At 35.6% G+C, this 15106-nt stretch overlaps 2 protein-coding genes and 1 pseudogene across 3 annotated transcripts; 1 reads left to right on the forward strand and 2 right to left on the reverse strand.

The window, feature by feature from the left end:
- The first annotated feature begins 3530 nt into the window (after window positions 1-3530).
- On the forward strand, window positions 3531-4670 carry LOC133694506 (serine--tRNA ligase, chloroplastic/mitochondrial-like; annotated as a pseudogene).
- Window positions 4671-5121: 451 nt separating this feature from the next.
- On the reverse strand, window positions 5122-8718 carry LOC133694505 (thylakoid lumenal 29 kDa protein, chloroplastic). 2 transcript variants are annotated; one of them, XM_062116045.1, is made up of 11 exons: window positions 8561-8718; window positions 8295-8393; window positions 7821-7905; window positions 7702-7736; window positions 7503-7568; window positions 7351-7391; window positions 6793-6923; window positions 6538-6644; window positions 5970-6107; window positions 5717-5851; window positions 5122-5523 (listed from the first exon to the last, which is right to left on the reverse strand). In XM_062116045.1, exons 1-11 carry the CDS (start codon window positions 8714-8716, stop codon window positions 5413-5415), a joined length of 1104 nt encoding a protein of 367 aa, XP_061972029.1. In that variant the 5' UTR covers window positions 8717-8718; the 3' UTR covers window positions 5122-5412. The 2 variants fall into 2 exon arrangements, with proteins under 2 accessions (XP_061972029.1, XP_061972028.1); XM_062116044.1 differs by having other exon boundaries at window positions 8501-8686.
- A 275-nt stretch (window positions 8719-8993) lies between these two features.
- LOC133694504 (O-fucosyltransferase 7-like) lies at window positions 8994-13542 on the reverse strand. The gene is made up of 12 exons (XM_062116043.1): window positions 13136-13542; window positions 12753-12857; window positions 12430-12523; window positions 12274-12341; window positions 11893-11981; window positions 11618-11798; window positions 11377-11505; window positions 11162-11295; window positions 10869-11082; window positions 10013-10197; window positions 9837-9932; window positions 8994-9568 (listed from the first exon to the last, which is right to left on the reverse strand). Exons 1-12 carry the CDS (start codon window positions 13289-13291, stop codon window positions 9415-9417), a joined length of 1605 nt encoding a protein of 534 aa, XP_061972027.1. The 5' UTR covers window positions 13292-13542; the 3' UTR covers window positions 8994-9414.
- Window positions 13543-15106: the final 1564 nt, after the last annotated feature.

Consider the following 15106-nt stretch of genomic DNA (forward strand, 5'->3'; position numbering starts at 1 on the left):
TGTGCAGAATAAATTTATTCACTTTTATTGTTCACGTGAACAGTAAAAAAAATCAATTTTTTTAATTATGTTTTATTCGAAAAACTAGTGTTTAACATTATTCAATGACACTATATAAATTAGTAGGAGATCGCATGATGGTGTAGCATTTGCAGAATTTGATCGTAATCCTAATTTTATTCTTGATAATATTTTACCTGATTTTGTTGTACGCTCAAAAAACCATGGAAACTATAGTCCTTGTCGGATGAATTTCGTATGCGATAGAATTGTAGATAGTTTAATGGAACAATAATTTTTTTTATATATAAAGTATTATTTATTTCATGATATAATAGCAGTAGTTAAATCTATAATATTTAAATTAAAAATCATCAATATTAATATATATCACCAAACACATTAAATTACTTTTTGTTCAATCTCAATTTCAACCACAATTTTAACCGAATATATATAAATATCAAACTAACCTCAACTAAAAGTGTTTTTTATAAAACAACTTTTTTCAAATCACAACCACTAAAGCTACCACAATACCAAATACACAATTCTTCTCACCACTTCAAAAGATCCAATATATCTCGAACCTAATTTACCTTTTATACCAAACCACATCATACTTCCATTAAGCAACTTTCAAGAATAATTTATCTCTAACATCAAACTCAAGTGGCCTCTATCTATTATATGCATAACTTTTATGTCTATCTTGAGCTACTTTCATTCTTTCTTTAATAATCATTACCTTTTCGGTGGTGATTTGGGTCAACTTTGGCCCTATTACCTTTTTATCTCCAATTTCTTCCTAACGTAATAGAGTACAACATCTTTGTCCATACAAGGCTTTATAACGAGTTATTCTTATAGTAGCCTGATAACTATTGTTATAGGTGAATTCCATTAAAGGCAAGTGATTCTCCCAATTGTCCCTAAATTCTAACACACAGGCTCTTAATAAATCTTTCAAAGTATGAATTGTTCTCTTTAATTGATCATTTATCTTAGAGTGAAAAGCAATGTTCAAACTCAATCTAGTTCCTAGAGCATCCTGAATATTAGGCCAAATGTGAGAAGAAAATTGGGGGCCATGATATGATATAATGGATACAGGCACTCCATGTAATCTGACTACTTTATTCATATACAATCTCACTAACTTATCAATAGGGTCCATCATATTCTTAGGCAGAAATAAAAGTAAACTTCGTTAGTTTATCCACTATAACCCATATAACATTATTGCCTTTCTCCCCCCTTGAAAATCTAGATACAAAATCCATGATAATGTTTTTCCTTTCCCATTCTGGTATTAAAAGCAGTTGTAATGGTCCAACTAGTTTTTGATGTTCTGTTTTTACCTATTGACATATTCTATACTTGGCCACATATTCAGCTATCTCCCTCTTTATATCAGGCCACTAATAATAATCCTTAAGATCTCTATGTATTTTGGTACTACCCAGATGTACAGCAAATTTTGATTCATGAGTTTCTTTCAAGATCTTCTCTTTAAGAGTCTTTTCATCAGGTGAATATATCTTTTTTTATCCATTGTTACTATTTTATTTTTCAAGATCTGGAAGGGTGTTTCGATTCATGCGTTCACTTTACTCTTTACTTTCTCCACTTTTATATCTCTCTGAGCTTCCAACACTAGATCTTGGAGTTTATAATGTACTTTGAATTATGCTAACAAGGATCCTTCAAGTTTTATTTTCAATTGTGCATTAATCTTCTTTAACATTATTATCTCTTTTTTGTCCCTAGCCACCATTTCTTCTTCCACTCCCTTTTTCCTTACAACGAAGAGCATCTTCCATCATATTAATGTTTCATAGATGGTGATTTATTACACAATCATTATCTTAGACTAATTTTATCCACCATATTTGTCATTTATTTAACTCTTTCTACGACATTAGATACTTCATGATTTCTAAATATTTGAACCTGAGATTCATATAAGTAGTGCCTCCAAACTCTCAAGGCAAACATTATAATGGCCAACTCTAAGTCATGGACAAGATAATTAACCTCATGTTGTTTTAATTGCCTTAAAGCAAAGGTAATCACTCTTCCATGCTGCATCGAAACACAACCTAATCCCTTCTTTAATGTATCACTATAAATAATGAACCCTTGTGAACATGAAAAAAGAGTTAACATATGAGTAGTTATGAGTCTTTCTTTAAATTCCTAAAAGCTTTACTCACATTCTCTTGTCCATTCCCACCTTACTTGTTTCCAGGTCAGCCGAGTCAAATGGGTTTCTATTGTTAAAAACTCCTTAATAAACCTTTTATAGGAACCAACAAGCCTAAGAAAATTTAGAATTTCTATCACATTTAAAGGTATCTCCTACTCCAACACTACTTCTACCTTCCTCGGATCTACATATATTACTTCTCATGAGATAACATGTCCCAAAAAGACTACTTTTAACCAAAATTCACACTTGTTAAATTTGAAAAACAATCGTTGATCCCTAAAAATTTTAATACATGTCTCAAATATTGCTCGTGTTACCGCTACGAGCAAGAATATACCAGAATATCATCTATAAAAACCACAACAAATTTGTTCAAGTAAGGTATGAAGACTCTACCAATCAAGTCCATAAATATTTTCAAAGCATTCGTCAACCCAAACGACATCACAAGATACTCATAATGTCCACAATAGGTTTTAAAGGTAGTCTTTGGTAGATCTTGTTCCTTAATCCTCAGTTGGTAGTACTCCGACCTTAGATCTATTTTCGAGATCACCCTTGCTCCTTTCAACTGATCAAATAAATCATTTATTCAGGAAAGTGAGTACTTATTCTTTATTGCCACTCTATTTAATTGTATGTAATCAATACAAAGTTGAAAGGTTCCATTTTTCTTCTTTGCAAACAACATTAGGGTACCCCATGATGAGTTACTTGGGCGGATATTATTGCAGTTGAACCTTTGATTCCACTAGCTCGGCAGGTGCTATTCTATAAGGTGCTTGAGCTATAGGGGTAGTTCCAGACATTATAGCTATAGAGACTTCAACCTCTCTTTCAAGGGTAATCCTAGCAACTCATATGGAAACATAATTCCCCAAGTACATGGATATTAGTCAATTCTATCTTTTTTTTCTTTTCTAACCTCATGAAATAAGCTAAATATATCATATATATCCCTTTCATTTCTTACCGTCATAATCAAAGTATAACATTTTTTTTTTCCATCAATTCAATTTAATGATACTATTTTAGCAAAATAGTTCATTTACGCTTGATGAGCATCCAATCCAATTTATTCCTAAAATGACATCAAAATCATTTAACTCTAATGACAAGAAATCTACCCTCATTTCAAACCCTTCTGTCCTAACTGTTAACCCTTTATATACCTAATAAATATCTAGTGTTTCTCAAACGAGTGTACTAATTATTATCGCTCTTTCCATCTACCAGGTAACACATTTAATTTTTTTCAACTCTAACAGATATAAACAAATGAGTGGCTTCAAGATCAATTAAAGCATATAGAGAATTATACTGTAGCATACCTGCCACCACCTCTAGATCAATTCTGACCTCCTCCTGGGTCATGTGATAAGCTCTCCCATTGGTCCTCTCTCCATGTCCTCTGGGGGCTTCGAGGGGAAAGGAATGCGGTAGCAAACAAGATGAAGGGAAAGCTAGAGCCATCAGAGCGTCAAAACTGATTGAGGAAGGTATGGTTTGAATATTTATCATTCTTTCGGTTTTTTGATTGCATGTATCTGTGTAATGAATGTCATTTCATTTTCTTCAGGAAAGAATCTGAAAGAAGGACTTGCAACTTTGGAAGAAGACCTGGTTAAACTTACAGATGAGCTTCAGATGGAAGCACAATGTATACCTAACATGACTCATCCACATGCTCCGATTGGAGGGGAAGATAGTTCAACAGTGAGAGCGATGGTATGTAATTCTTTCAACTGCTTCCTTATATTTCATGAGTAAAATGAAACGTAGAACAAAACACGAAGACATGAATTGCTTTTTGCAACTAAAAGACCGGGCAGTTGAATTCAGTTACAAGTTTGCCAATTTTTTGTACTTGTGATGTTGCATGAGATAATAGCATAATTCATTTGCAAGTATGTTGTTAGAGAAGTGTGCGTGCGTGTGTGCGAGTATGTTTGAAGGAGGGGATGGTGCTGGACATCTTACAGGTTTAAGTATATTTCCCCTGAGCTCTTATAGGCAGGCACCCCTGACTTGTTGATACTTATGCCTGACAATTAACAGGTTTACTCTATCAAGGATAGTGATCAATGCCTCATTGGCACTGCAGAGATTCCTGTGGGAGGAATTCACATGGATGCTATCCTTGCCGAGTCACTGTTGCCATTGAAGTATGTGGCATTTTCCCATTGCTTCCGTACAGAGGCTGGTGCTGCAGACACAGCAACAAGGTATATTATCTGGCTTTATTCATTTGTATGACAGTTGTCTGATACTCTGACCTAGATGCAAAGTGTCTCATACCAATACTCCATTCTTCATGGTGGGCTTCCTCTATTCAGGAATATCAGTGTTCATATTCAACTCTCATGTCTTGGCTAATTGCCAAACCATATATTCATGGCCTTGCTACTTTTGTTTCATTATTGTTGATAACAGCAATCCAGTATTAAGTACTGTTTAGGTTCCTTACAAATGGAAAACTCCAATAATCATGCATCTCCTTTACACTGTCCACCTGCAGTTTGTTGCTGGCCCCGCTTTTTCAAACACCACTTCTTTCCTTATAGTTATATGCTGGCTTGGTGAATTGCCAGGGTGCCAAATTTATTCAAGGCCTTGATAGTTTCTACTTGGTTGAATCTTCATGCCTTTTTATTAAAAGCACGAGAAACATGAAATAGACGTGAGTGCACTGAATTAGTTGGGCAGCAGAAGGTGCGTTGGATGTAACCATTATTGGCGATGACATTCTTCTTCATCAAGCCATTAAATTTCAACAAGCAGCAAGCACAAGGCTACAGAATGGCAGAGCTTGGAGTTGACACCAAGCCTGGCTTTCATCCATGTAGCTTGAAGGAAGAATTACAACATCAGAGGTTGGTAAATGAAGAAAGAAGAATTACAACTGCAGGTGTTGATAATTGGAGGCATTCTCTAAATTGAGTTTTTATATTGTAGCGTCATATCTTGATTTGTTTATACCACAAACCACATTATAGCGAGTACCCGCGTGGCGTGGGACAACGAGGAGAATCGCAAACTAGAAACATGGATGTAGTGTTCCAAGCAGCTGAAATCATCATTTCCTGGTTTGAATCAAGTGGGAAGCTTGAAAACATCACTGCTTACAAAATTGTGAGAAACATTAATAATTGCGCGTGGTGGAACAGTTGATGGCTCCTTGAAAATGCAAATCGTCTGCGCTATAACTTGAGCTTGCTCAACTCAATCTTTCGGACAGGATATGTATATGCTTCATAATTGATTTGTTGGCCCATGGAACTTAATTTGGTGAGAGTAGTTATCAGATCGACCTGCAAGAAAATCAATTCCAAGACCGTAATTAGAACAGATCTGGAGGCAACATAAATTTGGAAATGCGAGGATTTAACGGTACATAATAGCATCAAATTCCCTCTGCTCCTCCATAGCAAGAAACTACATCGCATAATTTCAAATAAGGCAGGTTCAATTGATTGGGATCCCTGTTGAGAATTATCAGCTGACCTCATAATCTGTCTGAGACACTGTTTCTCGGCTACGTTGGTACTTCTGAACCCATGGTGTAACATCTGGATCAGTTGCCAGTAAGGCCTCTGTTGCTGCTTGATCAGGACCCAAGAACGCAGACATAACAGCTAGCTGGTCAACCAGGGAAGGAACAGGATTGGATCAGCGACCATCTATAGGTGTCTTTCCAAAGTGGAATTTCCTGTCTTTTTAGAGTTCGTGATCCTTAATATATTTGTTGAAAGCATACCTGGCGGGGACCAAAGCCAATAGATGAGAACTTGTCTTTCATTTCTTGGACTGTGGCTTTCTCCCACTGAGGAACCCTCCCTTCTGGATCTGGCTCTTGGGAATCTGTCCTTCCGAATTGTCTATCAAACAATCCCCACTACAAGAACAACAACAATTGTTGGGATTAATTGCTTATCACTATAACTTGCTTTTATTGATAATAGACACACACTAGAATCGAAGCACTAAGACTAATTCCCCGAAAAAACACAGAACAACAAACCCTATTGTAGGTCGGATGATAGGAAAAATGATGAAATATCTACTTCTATCTGTATGTATTTACGAGAACTCATTTGAGCATAATTGCAGTCATCGTAATGTTCCTTTTTACACAAGGATCTTCCTAACCTTTCTGCAAAAGTACCTTTACATACGAGGAATTCTCTGATTTAACTCTTATGTAGCCACTGTTTTAGACCTTGACTTTAATAATAAGGCTGGTTCAGAGGTAGAGTTGCCAATATTTTATATATCCCGGTGCAAATTAAAACCGTCCACAACACAGCCAAATTAGAAACACTAACCTGTCCACTGGATCCATATGCGGAGTACAATATGCTCCCCTTCTGTTCATTACCACCACACTTGCGGATGGCAGAAGCCAGAAATGTAGCCTTAACAGCACTTTGTCCTGCAGAGAACAAACAAAATTGAGTCAGGGACATTGGTCTTCTCTCTGTTGATGAATTAAATTCTGTTCATCTGTACATAAACTAGGTCATACAATAAGGCCTTAGTATGCAGCACGGCATAAATTTGGGATTATTAATGTGTATAACCTGCATACGGGATAAGATCTGCAAAAGAGATGGGTCCACCCTTGGAATATGAATCTATCTCCTCCTTCGCTTCCTCTATTAAATTCAACGCGGCAGAAAGTCCCTTATTTTCAGGTCTGCTTATCTCTGAACTTCAGGTGGGAAAAAAGGAGAAGAAAATTAAGACAACATTCAGGCAAGGAGCTAAGTTATTGCTTCAAAAAGCAAAAGGGACTTCAATCAAGAAGCAGGGATTACTTCAGACAATAATTTACAATTCTACAACCTAAGCAGGTGTTCTAATTTACTTAAGCATCCAAAAACCAGGAACAGCGAACATCACAGATCGTGATATAAGCGTATTGGCAGGATGCTTCACAAAGAACCTGTAGGAGGTTCTATTTGCTCATTCCTCAGTGAATAATCATAATCAATTGGGAGTTGATGCTTGCAGTGCGTATGCAAATGTCTGAGACCCAGTTTCTCTACATGCTAGAGGAAGAGGAAAGTGTAAACTGCCACACATTGATAAATCAGTGTACAAACTCATAAAAGATGATAACTTCATAACTGAAATACCTGAATCGTATGGATCCATTTGGGCCCCCAGATTTTGTAGCCTGCAAACTTAATCAGGAATTAATCAGAGCATTTCTTTCGACTTTTACCTTTAGTTAAGGACTTCCATAGCAATCATATAGGAATTCAACAGGTGAAGGAATTTGTCTGACCTTATCATAAGTAATGGCATCATTCAGAGCCAGAGTTAGAATGTATGGTACAAGTTCAGGTTTGCCCTGAAACAAATATCAACAGAATAGTGATCAAAACACCATCAAAGCACGATGTAGATATTTCTATCCATTTTATGGAACTGCAGAACAACTACTTGATAAAAAGAAAGCATAAAGGCAAGGTTGTGTGGTTCACCTTTATAGCTGCGGAAAGGGTCTGCCTTATGCTGGCTGTGAGAAAGAAGATGCAACATCAACTGAGCAAACTGTAGCTGATTTGAGCATGCTTGGAGATGTTGAGATTAGAGAACTCACACTGAAACTCAGAACGCTGCCTGCGTTGGATCAAATCAGCAGCACTAGCCATTTCAACAAATGATCCTGAGTTTGCTAGCAATTCCTAAGTTTACAGCAAAACAGGTTAGAAACTCATCACCACATCATTCTACATTATGGATTTCCAATATATAAAGGATGCGTCAAAATACAACCATTAACATCAGCATTCCACAAAATCAAAATGAGATAATATTATAACTGAAATATTTCAGATATCACCTTTTTATTTATATTTTTTTCTGAGCGGGAAAAAAAAAGGCAATTAAATTGTATATCTCATAAATCAACAATGTTTCGAATGTAGGATTAGTGTCATCTGACAATGTATACCAAAACAACACACTAATGTATCTCCTTTGGAATAGAATCAAGAAGTGGATGGTCAAGTTTGCATAGAATGTGAATGCCAAATCCTTGAGCAATGAAAGGGAAGTGTTATTTCTCTCTTACCATGCCAACAGTAGCACCAAAGCATTTCAAAACTTCTCTTCGCCGTAGAACATTCTCACCAGGGACATCAGTGTCCATTTTATGACAACGAATAGCGACCTGATCAATATTTAGCCAAAAGGCAAAAGAGAGAAAAATAAATGATTCCATTTTCTGTAGCATTCCCAGCCAAGATGAAACTGAAGCAACATTTCAAGAGAACTTACAGCATGAGAAGGACATCTAATGGTAGGAGTAGTAGAGATGGTTAAAGAAGGGACACTAACCAAAGAGGGGAGGGTTGATAGGAAAGAAGCACCCATAGTTGCCTCCACAGTGGAACCTCTGTGCTTTCGAGCTTCTAAAAGACAAACAGAAGGCTCTTCCGTTTCGTGGAGAGAGGTAACAAGATTATGTGTGCCTACGTGGCTATACCTATACATGTGGAGTGGGCATGAGTGTTCGTGAGGAGATATGTGGATATCCTATCTTCTTTTCATTGGTTACCGACCCGGTTCGCCGACCCATTTTCTTTCTTTGTTTTTTTTTTTTTTTTTTGAAGTAGAAAGAGTGACAGCCTGCATATGCCGTCGCTCTCTTCCTTCATTTGTAGGGTAATTATTTAGTACTTTAGGAGTCCAAAGATCATTTTCGTTGTCCGGTTTACCATGCAAGGATAAAGATTATTGCAAAAGAAGGAGAGGTGGACGACAATCGGGAGAAAAGAGAAGTAATTGTTTTCACTTTTATTGCATTGAATGACGATGAATCGAATACATGCATCGAAGAAAATGATGTTACTCTAGAGATCCAATGATAATCGTATCCCTAACTTCCTTTAATCTGACTATTTAAATTGTCCTCTTGAAAAATGAAAATTGCTTTTGGTTGATGGAATGAAAGGCCCCTTCTCTTCCCAACATAATCTGTGCCTGCACTGGCACCGAATAGCAGCAGCGTCCATTTGCTCTGTATCTTCATGCATGCCTCCACCCACCTAAACTCGAGATATACACAATCCGCATACCTAACCCTGATTCTGGCACAGCCGGCTTGTAGTATCAATGGATAGTGACTGATTAAATTTGCCACTATCCTCCCGCACTTGGATCTTGAAGAGAATTGTTCTTCAGCATCTAAACTAACTTCTTATGATAGAGGTGTTCAGATTCTGGGATTGCCCCTGACATAAACAATCTGGTAAAGGATTTACATAAAAAGCTTCTTCTGAACGAAACCTATCCGTGCCCTTTGTTCCAGAAATGGGGCCTTTCCTCTTCCTTGGGGAGCCTTGCCTATGCAACCAACATGAGAAACAAAATTTAAATTAGTGGATTCTATTTTCAAATCTTTATAGAATGCTGACCCGTCAAGATAATGGCCATGGAAGATAACCTCCAAATATCACAAAACGAGCAGTAGTTTCCCATGCCACCCAATTGTGGCTGCACAATATTAATTATACCTCACCTCTTCTCCCAGAAAAGCAGTGCCCATGGGCAACTCAGCTGTTGAAGACGTTTTTGGGTATTAATTGTGATTATAATGCTTAAGAATACATACCGTTTTCTGTGGCTTTCAATGACATGGTCTGATAAATATTTGCCTTCTTTCAGTTTTCCCTGCTCAATTTTATCAAACAGACGAACAAGTGCTTTCCTAAGGGACAAAAAAAGAAAATGCTCAGTGCACAGAAATTGATCAAAATAAGCTAAAATATATATAAGAATATCCCATACCTGTCCGGGGAAATTGTTCTTCTATGTCCAAGAAAGCGACGATGACCTTCGACTGCCCTTGCCATGTTTCCAGAGTATGTCGGCATGAATACATCACTTTCAACAGATACAATATAGTCAAGCGCAGCCAGCTGAGACAAGTGATTGGTAAATGGTTCAAGCTCCTCAAAAGATGCCAACGTTTCCTGCAAGATGTTTAAAGGACATGCTAGTCACGGAGCAACACACTTAAAAAATTAGCAGCTCTCACTCATCCCGGCCCAACTTCCCGCACCAAAAAGAAAACAAAATCAGCACTTATAGACAGAATACAGAGAATATTCATGAATGTTTACAAGTCTCCATGCAAGCATAAGTATCTGTGCACTGTGATTGACAACAAAAAGGCACATAGAAAGAGAAGCAAGGTGATTTGTCAATTTTCCAGACTTGGATACAACTTGATTACAAACACAATTCCAAAAATTACTTTTTATATGATGAATGGGTTAAAAGTATTATACATGGCATCCCCTCGTAATTTGCCTTCTAAAATAAACTACTATTTTGATTATCCACAAAAAACAATGAACACAAAAACAGCATACAAAATGCACAAGGCACCGTCAATGCGAGCAATTGCACTCATCATTAGTTGTGTAGATGGACTAGGGTGTATCCTTAGATGTGAGGAGTGAATTTTATTTTTTTTTGTTTTCAATCTCATGGTTTTCCTGAAGTATAAAATTTTGCATTGCTCTCACAGCAAGGCCTTTGAAAAGACATTTATCTATAGGTTAACAAAACTAACAATAACAACAATTAACTTATACAGAGAAAACATGGAAAAGCTATAAAGTAAAGCCAAAACACGAACCTTGCGCATCAACATAGGATATCGGGATTGTAGATCACCCATATGTGAATCACCTCCATATATCTCTCCTGCGGCAATGTAGATAGGGGTATTTGATGGGTAACCAAGAGCAGATAGAAATATTGCAGCCTCCTTTGGAGTTAAGGGGCAAAAACCCTTGGATCTCTGCTCCCTGGGATCAATATCCTTCACTTTCCAGTTATCATTTGCGTCTCTTCATGTCACATAAAATACATAAGCAAAAAAGCCCAAACATTGAATTGAATTCATTATCACATAAGCAGCAAAATTACCGTATCATTTTTAGTTCATTTGCTTCAGCAGGAGACAAATCATGTGTACATCCACTGAAGGCAAGCATGTCCTTCTCATATCGTAAGTGCAGGGAAATATAAGGACCATATGACCTCATGCGGTCCACCAACAACTACAATGCCAATGTGACTTGAAATCATATCATTGCACATACAAGAAATCAACAAGAGCAAAAATATCTAGCTATTTTCACCTTTCCCATTGCTTCAATTTGAGGTGCAAAACGGAGGGCTTCATAACAGGCACGGCAACGCAGCTTCTGAATATCAGGAGGGAGATTGTTATTTGCTAGGCGAGAGTCAGTCTTGGCAGCCCGAATAACCTGTGAAAACAAATTTATGTTAGGAAGATTGTGCTAGAATTTCAATAACAAATGAGAGTAAAACCAGCAGATTGCAATCATAAATACCAAGTGAAACTTCCAATTGATATACCTTATAATCAGCCCACATGCTTGCTATCTCTTCCTGGTAGTAGTCCATACCAGACCAGCTTTTAAAATATTTAACTGCTTTCATAGAACTACCTATTTCCTTGGGAAGCTTTTTTATGACTTTCACATCATTAGCTAGAGCATTGATAAAATGATCTTCATCAAAGACATCTGAAAAGTTGCTGCAAAAAAAAGAACGAACAAAGAAAGAAAGAGCTATGGCATCATGACATGAAAGGGCCCGACAACTTGAAATTTTCACTGATCTAAAATTACCTGGAATCTTGCCAATATGACTTTTTATCTAGTTTTGGAACAACAAGAGTGGCATTTATGATATGTGCAATAGCTACCATATCACATATCTGCAATTCACGAAAGACAGTGTTTCTCAACCCCAGTACAAAAACACAAGAACCAATAAAAAAAAAAACACAAATTATTGTTGCCTTAATAAATTGTACCATAGAGCACAGCACAACTACATAAATTTTCCAGGATAACATAGAAACAGAATAAGAATTTGGGAAGCCTAACAAATAGCGTAGTGTAATAAAATTTCAGAATTTCAAACACAGCCATTGTGATTGACAAACTTAAGTAGTGTTGGATATCGACACTGTAAATTTTTATAGAAGATAGACGGTAGATAAGTACCCCAGCTCGCATCTGGTTGAGCCCTCCATTTGTATGAGCTAGAAGGTAACCTCTCGACTCTGAAGGAGCTGAGAAACAGTAGGTAAAGCAGAAATAAGCAAACAGGCAAAAGTTTTTTAAAGAATCAAATCAATATGAAATTAAAGCCAAACTTACAAGTATAGTTAGGACTAGGTTGAGTACAAGGCAAATAATTGCGATTTGGTGGAGGCTTCCATAGTTTGGTACAGTTGGGGTTCCGATCAGAACACTGTCAAGTCTAAAGGAGTGAAAACATGAAAGATGCATGACTGACTGCTTAGAATAAAGAAAAACATAAACACTTATGACGCTCAATCCACAGCTACACACAGACTAATCCCAAATTGTTTCCTCACCATACTTTTCATTTCTGTTAAATTTCATCAATGAATCAGAATTCAAAAAAAAAAAGTGCTTGAATTGGAAAATATATTGGAATGAATTGCATGTAATAAGACCTGGTGGGATGAGACAGGGCCTTTGTATACATTGGGAGGAGTGATCTCACTTGTCCAGCTCTGTTCTTGCTCTTTGCCCAATATCTTGTCTCTGATTTCAATTTGCTACAGATAATATTTTTTTTATTGTTAAAAAAAATAGTATGAACTAAAATCCCACCAATTATTGTTCCAAAAAAGAAGAAATAAAACTACGGCAGTTAGTACAAAAATAGGCAGAATCCCAAGAATTAGAAGGCTAAGATATCTATCTTTCAAGCACATTAGGCCACAGTTAACGGATTTCGGAAAAGAAGTAGCAGAAACTTTAGAAAGTAGAAGAAACCCTAATTCTAACACCAAAAAGGGAAAAAAGAAAATCAGGTGAGTGTGGAATTACTTACGGGATGAGGAAGCCTGTAAGGATCAGGGAGTTTAGAGTAAGGAGGGAAAACATGTAAGTGTACGGAGAGGAGGGCCATCATCGCTATCGTGCATATGGCGCATGATAGCATCTTCCTCATCAAACCCACGGTCTTCCATCTTCGCTTCTGCATCATCTCCTTCGCTACTTTTTCTTTCTTGGTGTTTATTTCCAGTCTCTCTTTCCCTTTCTATCGCTGCTTTTTTTTCTAACAGTTAGAAAAGAAGAAGAAGAAGAGGTCAATGAAGGAGCAATGGGTATCAATGGCCATTAAAAAGAAAACAAGAAGGAAGGATCAATGAAAGAAAGAAAGGTAAAGGAGAGTTTGTGTCTGTGTGTAGCAGACGGCTGTGGTAGTAAAGTAAGGAGGGGGGTTCTTTGCTTGGGGAATATCTTTTTTTTTTTTTTTTTTTGCGCTGTCAGTGGAGACAGATTGGATCCTCTGAGATGGAATTAAAAATTCTGTTTAATATTATATTATGGTTATTTTTTAAAATATTTTTTTATTTAAAAATAGATTTAAATAATTTTTTAATTTTTAATATTTATTTTTAAAATCAGTATATTAAAAAAATAAAAAAATTCAAACTTTTTAAAAGAATACTTTTAAAAATTAAAAACAAAAATGCGCTAAAATTATTTAACTGTTTATCTTTCTTCCCACCCATAAATCTTTTTTTTTAAGAAAAAAGAAGCAGAAGAAGAAGCTTCTCTTTTCACAGACAAGTAAAAATCACCGTTATGATGGTTGTGTAAAAAAAAAAAAGGTTAATTATAATACTCTTTCATCTAAATGAATATATATATATATATATATATATATATATATGAATTTTTACAATGCACGTTCGAGTGCTTGTTTATGCCTAATTTAAATTATTTTTTTATCTTTTAATTACAATTACAATTAATTTTGTTTGGTCATAATGTAAATGTAAATATGTCTGATTTCCATTTATTTATTTCGCCCAAACCAACAAAAAGCTGTATAATTCGGGTTGGGTGGATCGAATTGTGGATCTCAAGAAGAGTTGCATTGAATGAAAGAGGACGGCAATTGGCATGCATGTGCACATCATTTTCTAAAGTCACTGCTTGCATTCACACTCGATGCAGCTAACTGTTCACTTGGATCTTAACCTTCCCTTCTAATTAGGTTGAGAAAAAAACTAGAAAAACTTGTTAGGCTGATAAAACCAAGAAGAAATAGTTAGAAAGATTGAATCAGGAATAAAAATCTATGAAAAAATAAATAGAAATAGTTAGAAATAGTCGAATAAACTTATTTCAACAGGTTTTCCTAATTTAATCTATTTCAAGTTATCGACAATATCAACACCAATCTTTTATTTTACTACAAAATTTCTCAATCAGCAATATTTCACATTCTCTAACATATTAATTCAAAGAATAATCATGTTAACTAAAATAAAAAAAAAACAATTATTTTAACAATTATACACAAAATCATAGATTATAGATTTAATATACTTCCTTCAATCATATGTAATCTTTGAAGTATTATTATTAAACAAACGATATTAACTATATATATATATATATATATATATATATATATATATATATATATATATCACTATTATAATTAGAAAATAATTACATAACAAAGTATAAGTTGAATAAGCTAGTCCATTTAAGTTCATACATATACAACAAAATAATCTTCAAAATATGTAAGAGGTAATATTATTATTATTATTAATTTACATGTCCAAAAGATCTACTAGTAATAGGAGTAGAGTCTAAAGCTACTAAGATGCGTGATATTAAGATGAACCTGCAAAATAATTTAAAAGATAATCATGGTCAATTAGAGTATTTATATATATAGTTACTCACAAAGAAATTTCAAAATTTACTACCCATCTTCCAATTACTAGTCACAAATCAATAATCTAAAATTTAAAATTGTCCACACCATAGAGCATCA

The sequence above is a fragment of the Populus nigra genome, chromosome 5 (genome assembly GCF_951802175.1).
Source record: "Populus nigra chromosome 5, ddPopNigr1.1, whole genome shotgun sequence".
Lineage (NCBI taxonomy): Eukaryota > Viridiplantae > Streptophyta > Magnoliopsida > Malpighiales > Salicaceae > Populus > Populus nigra.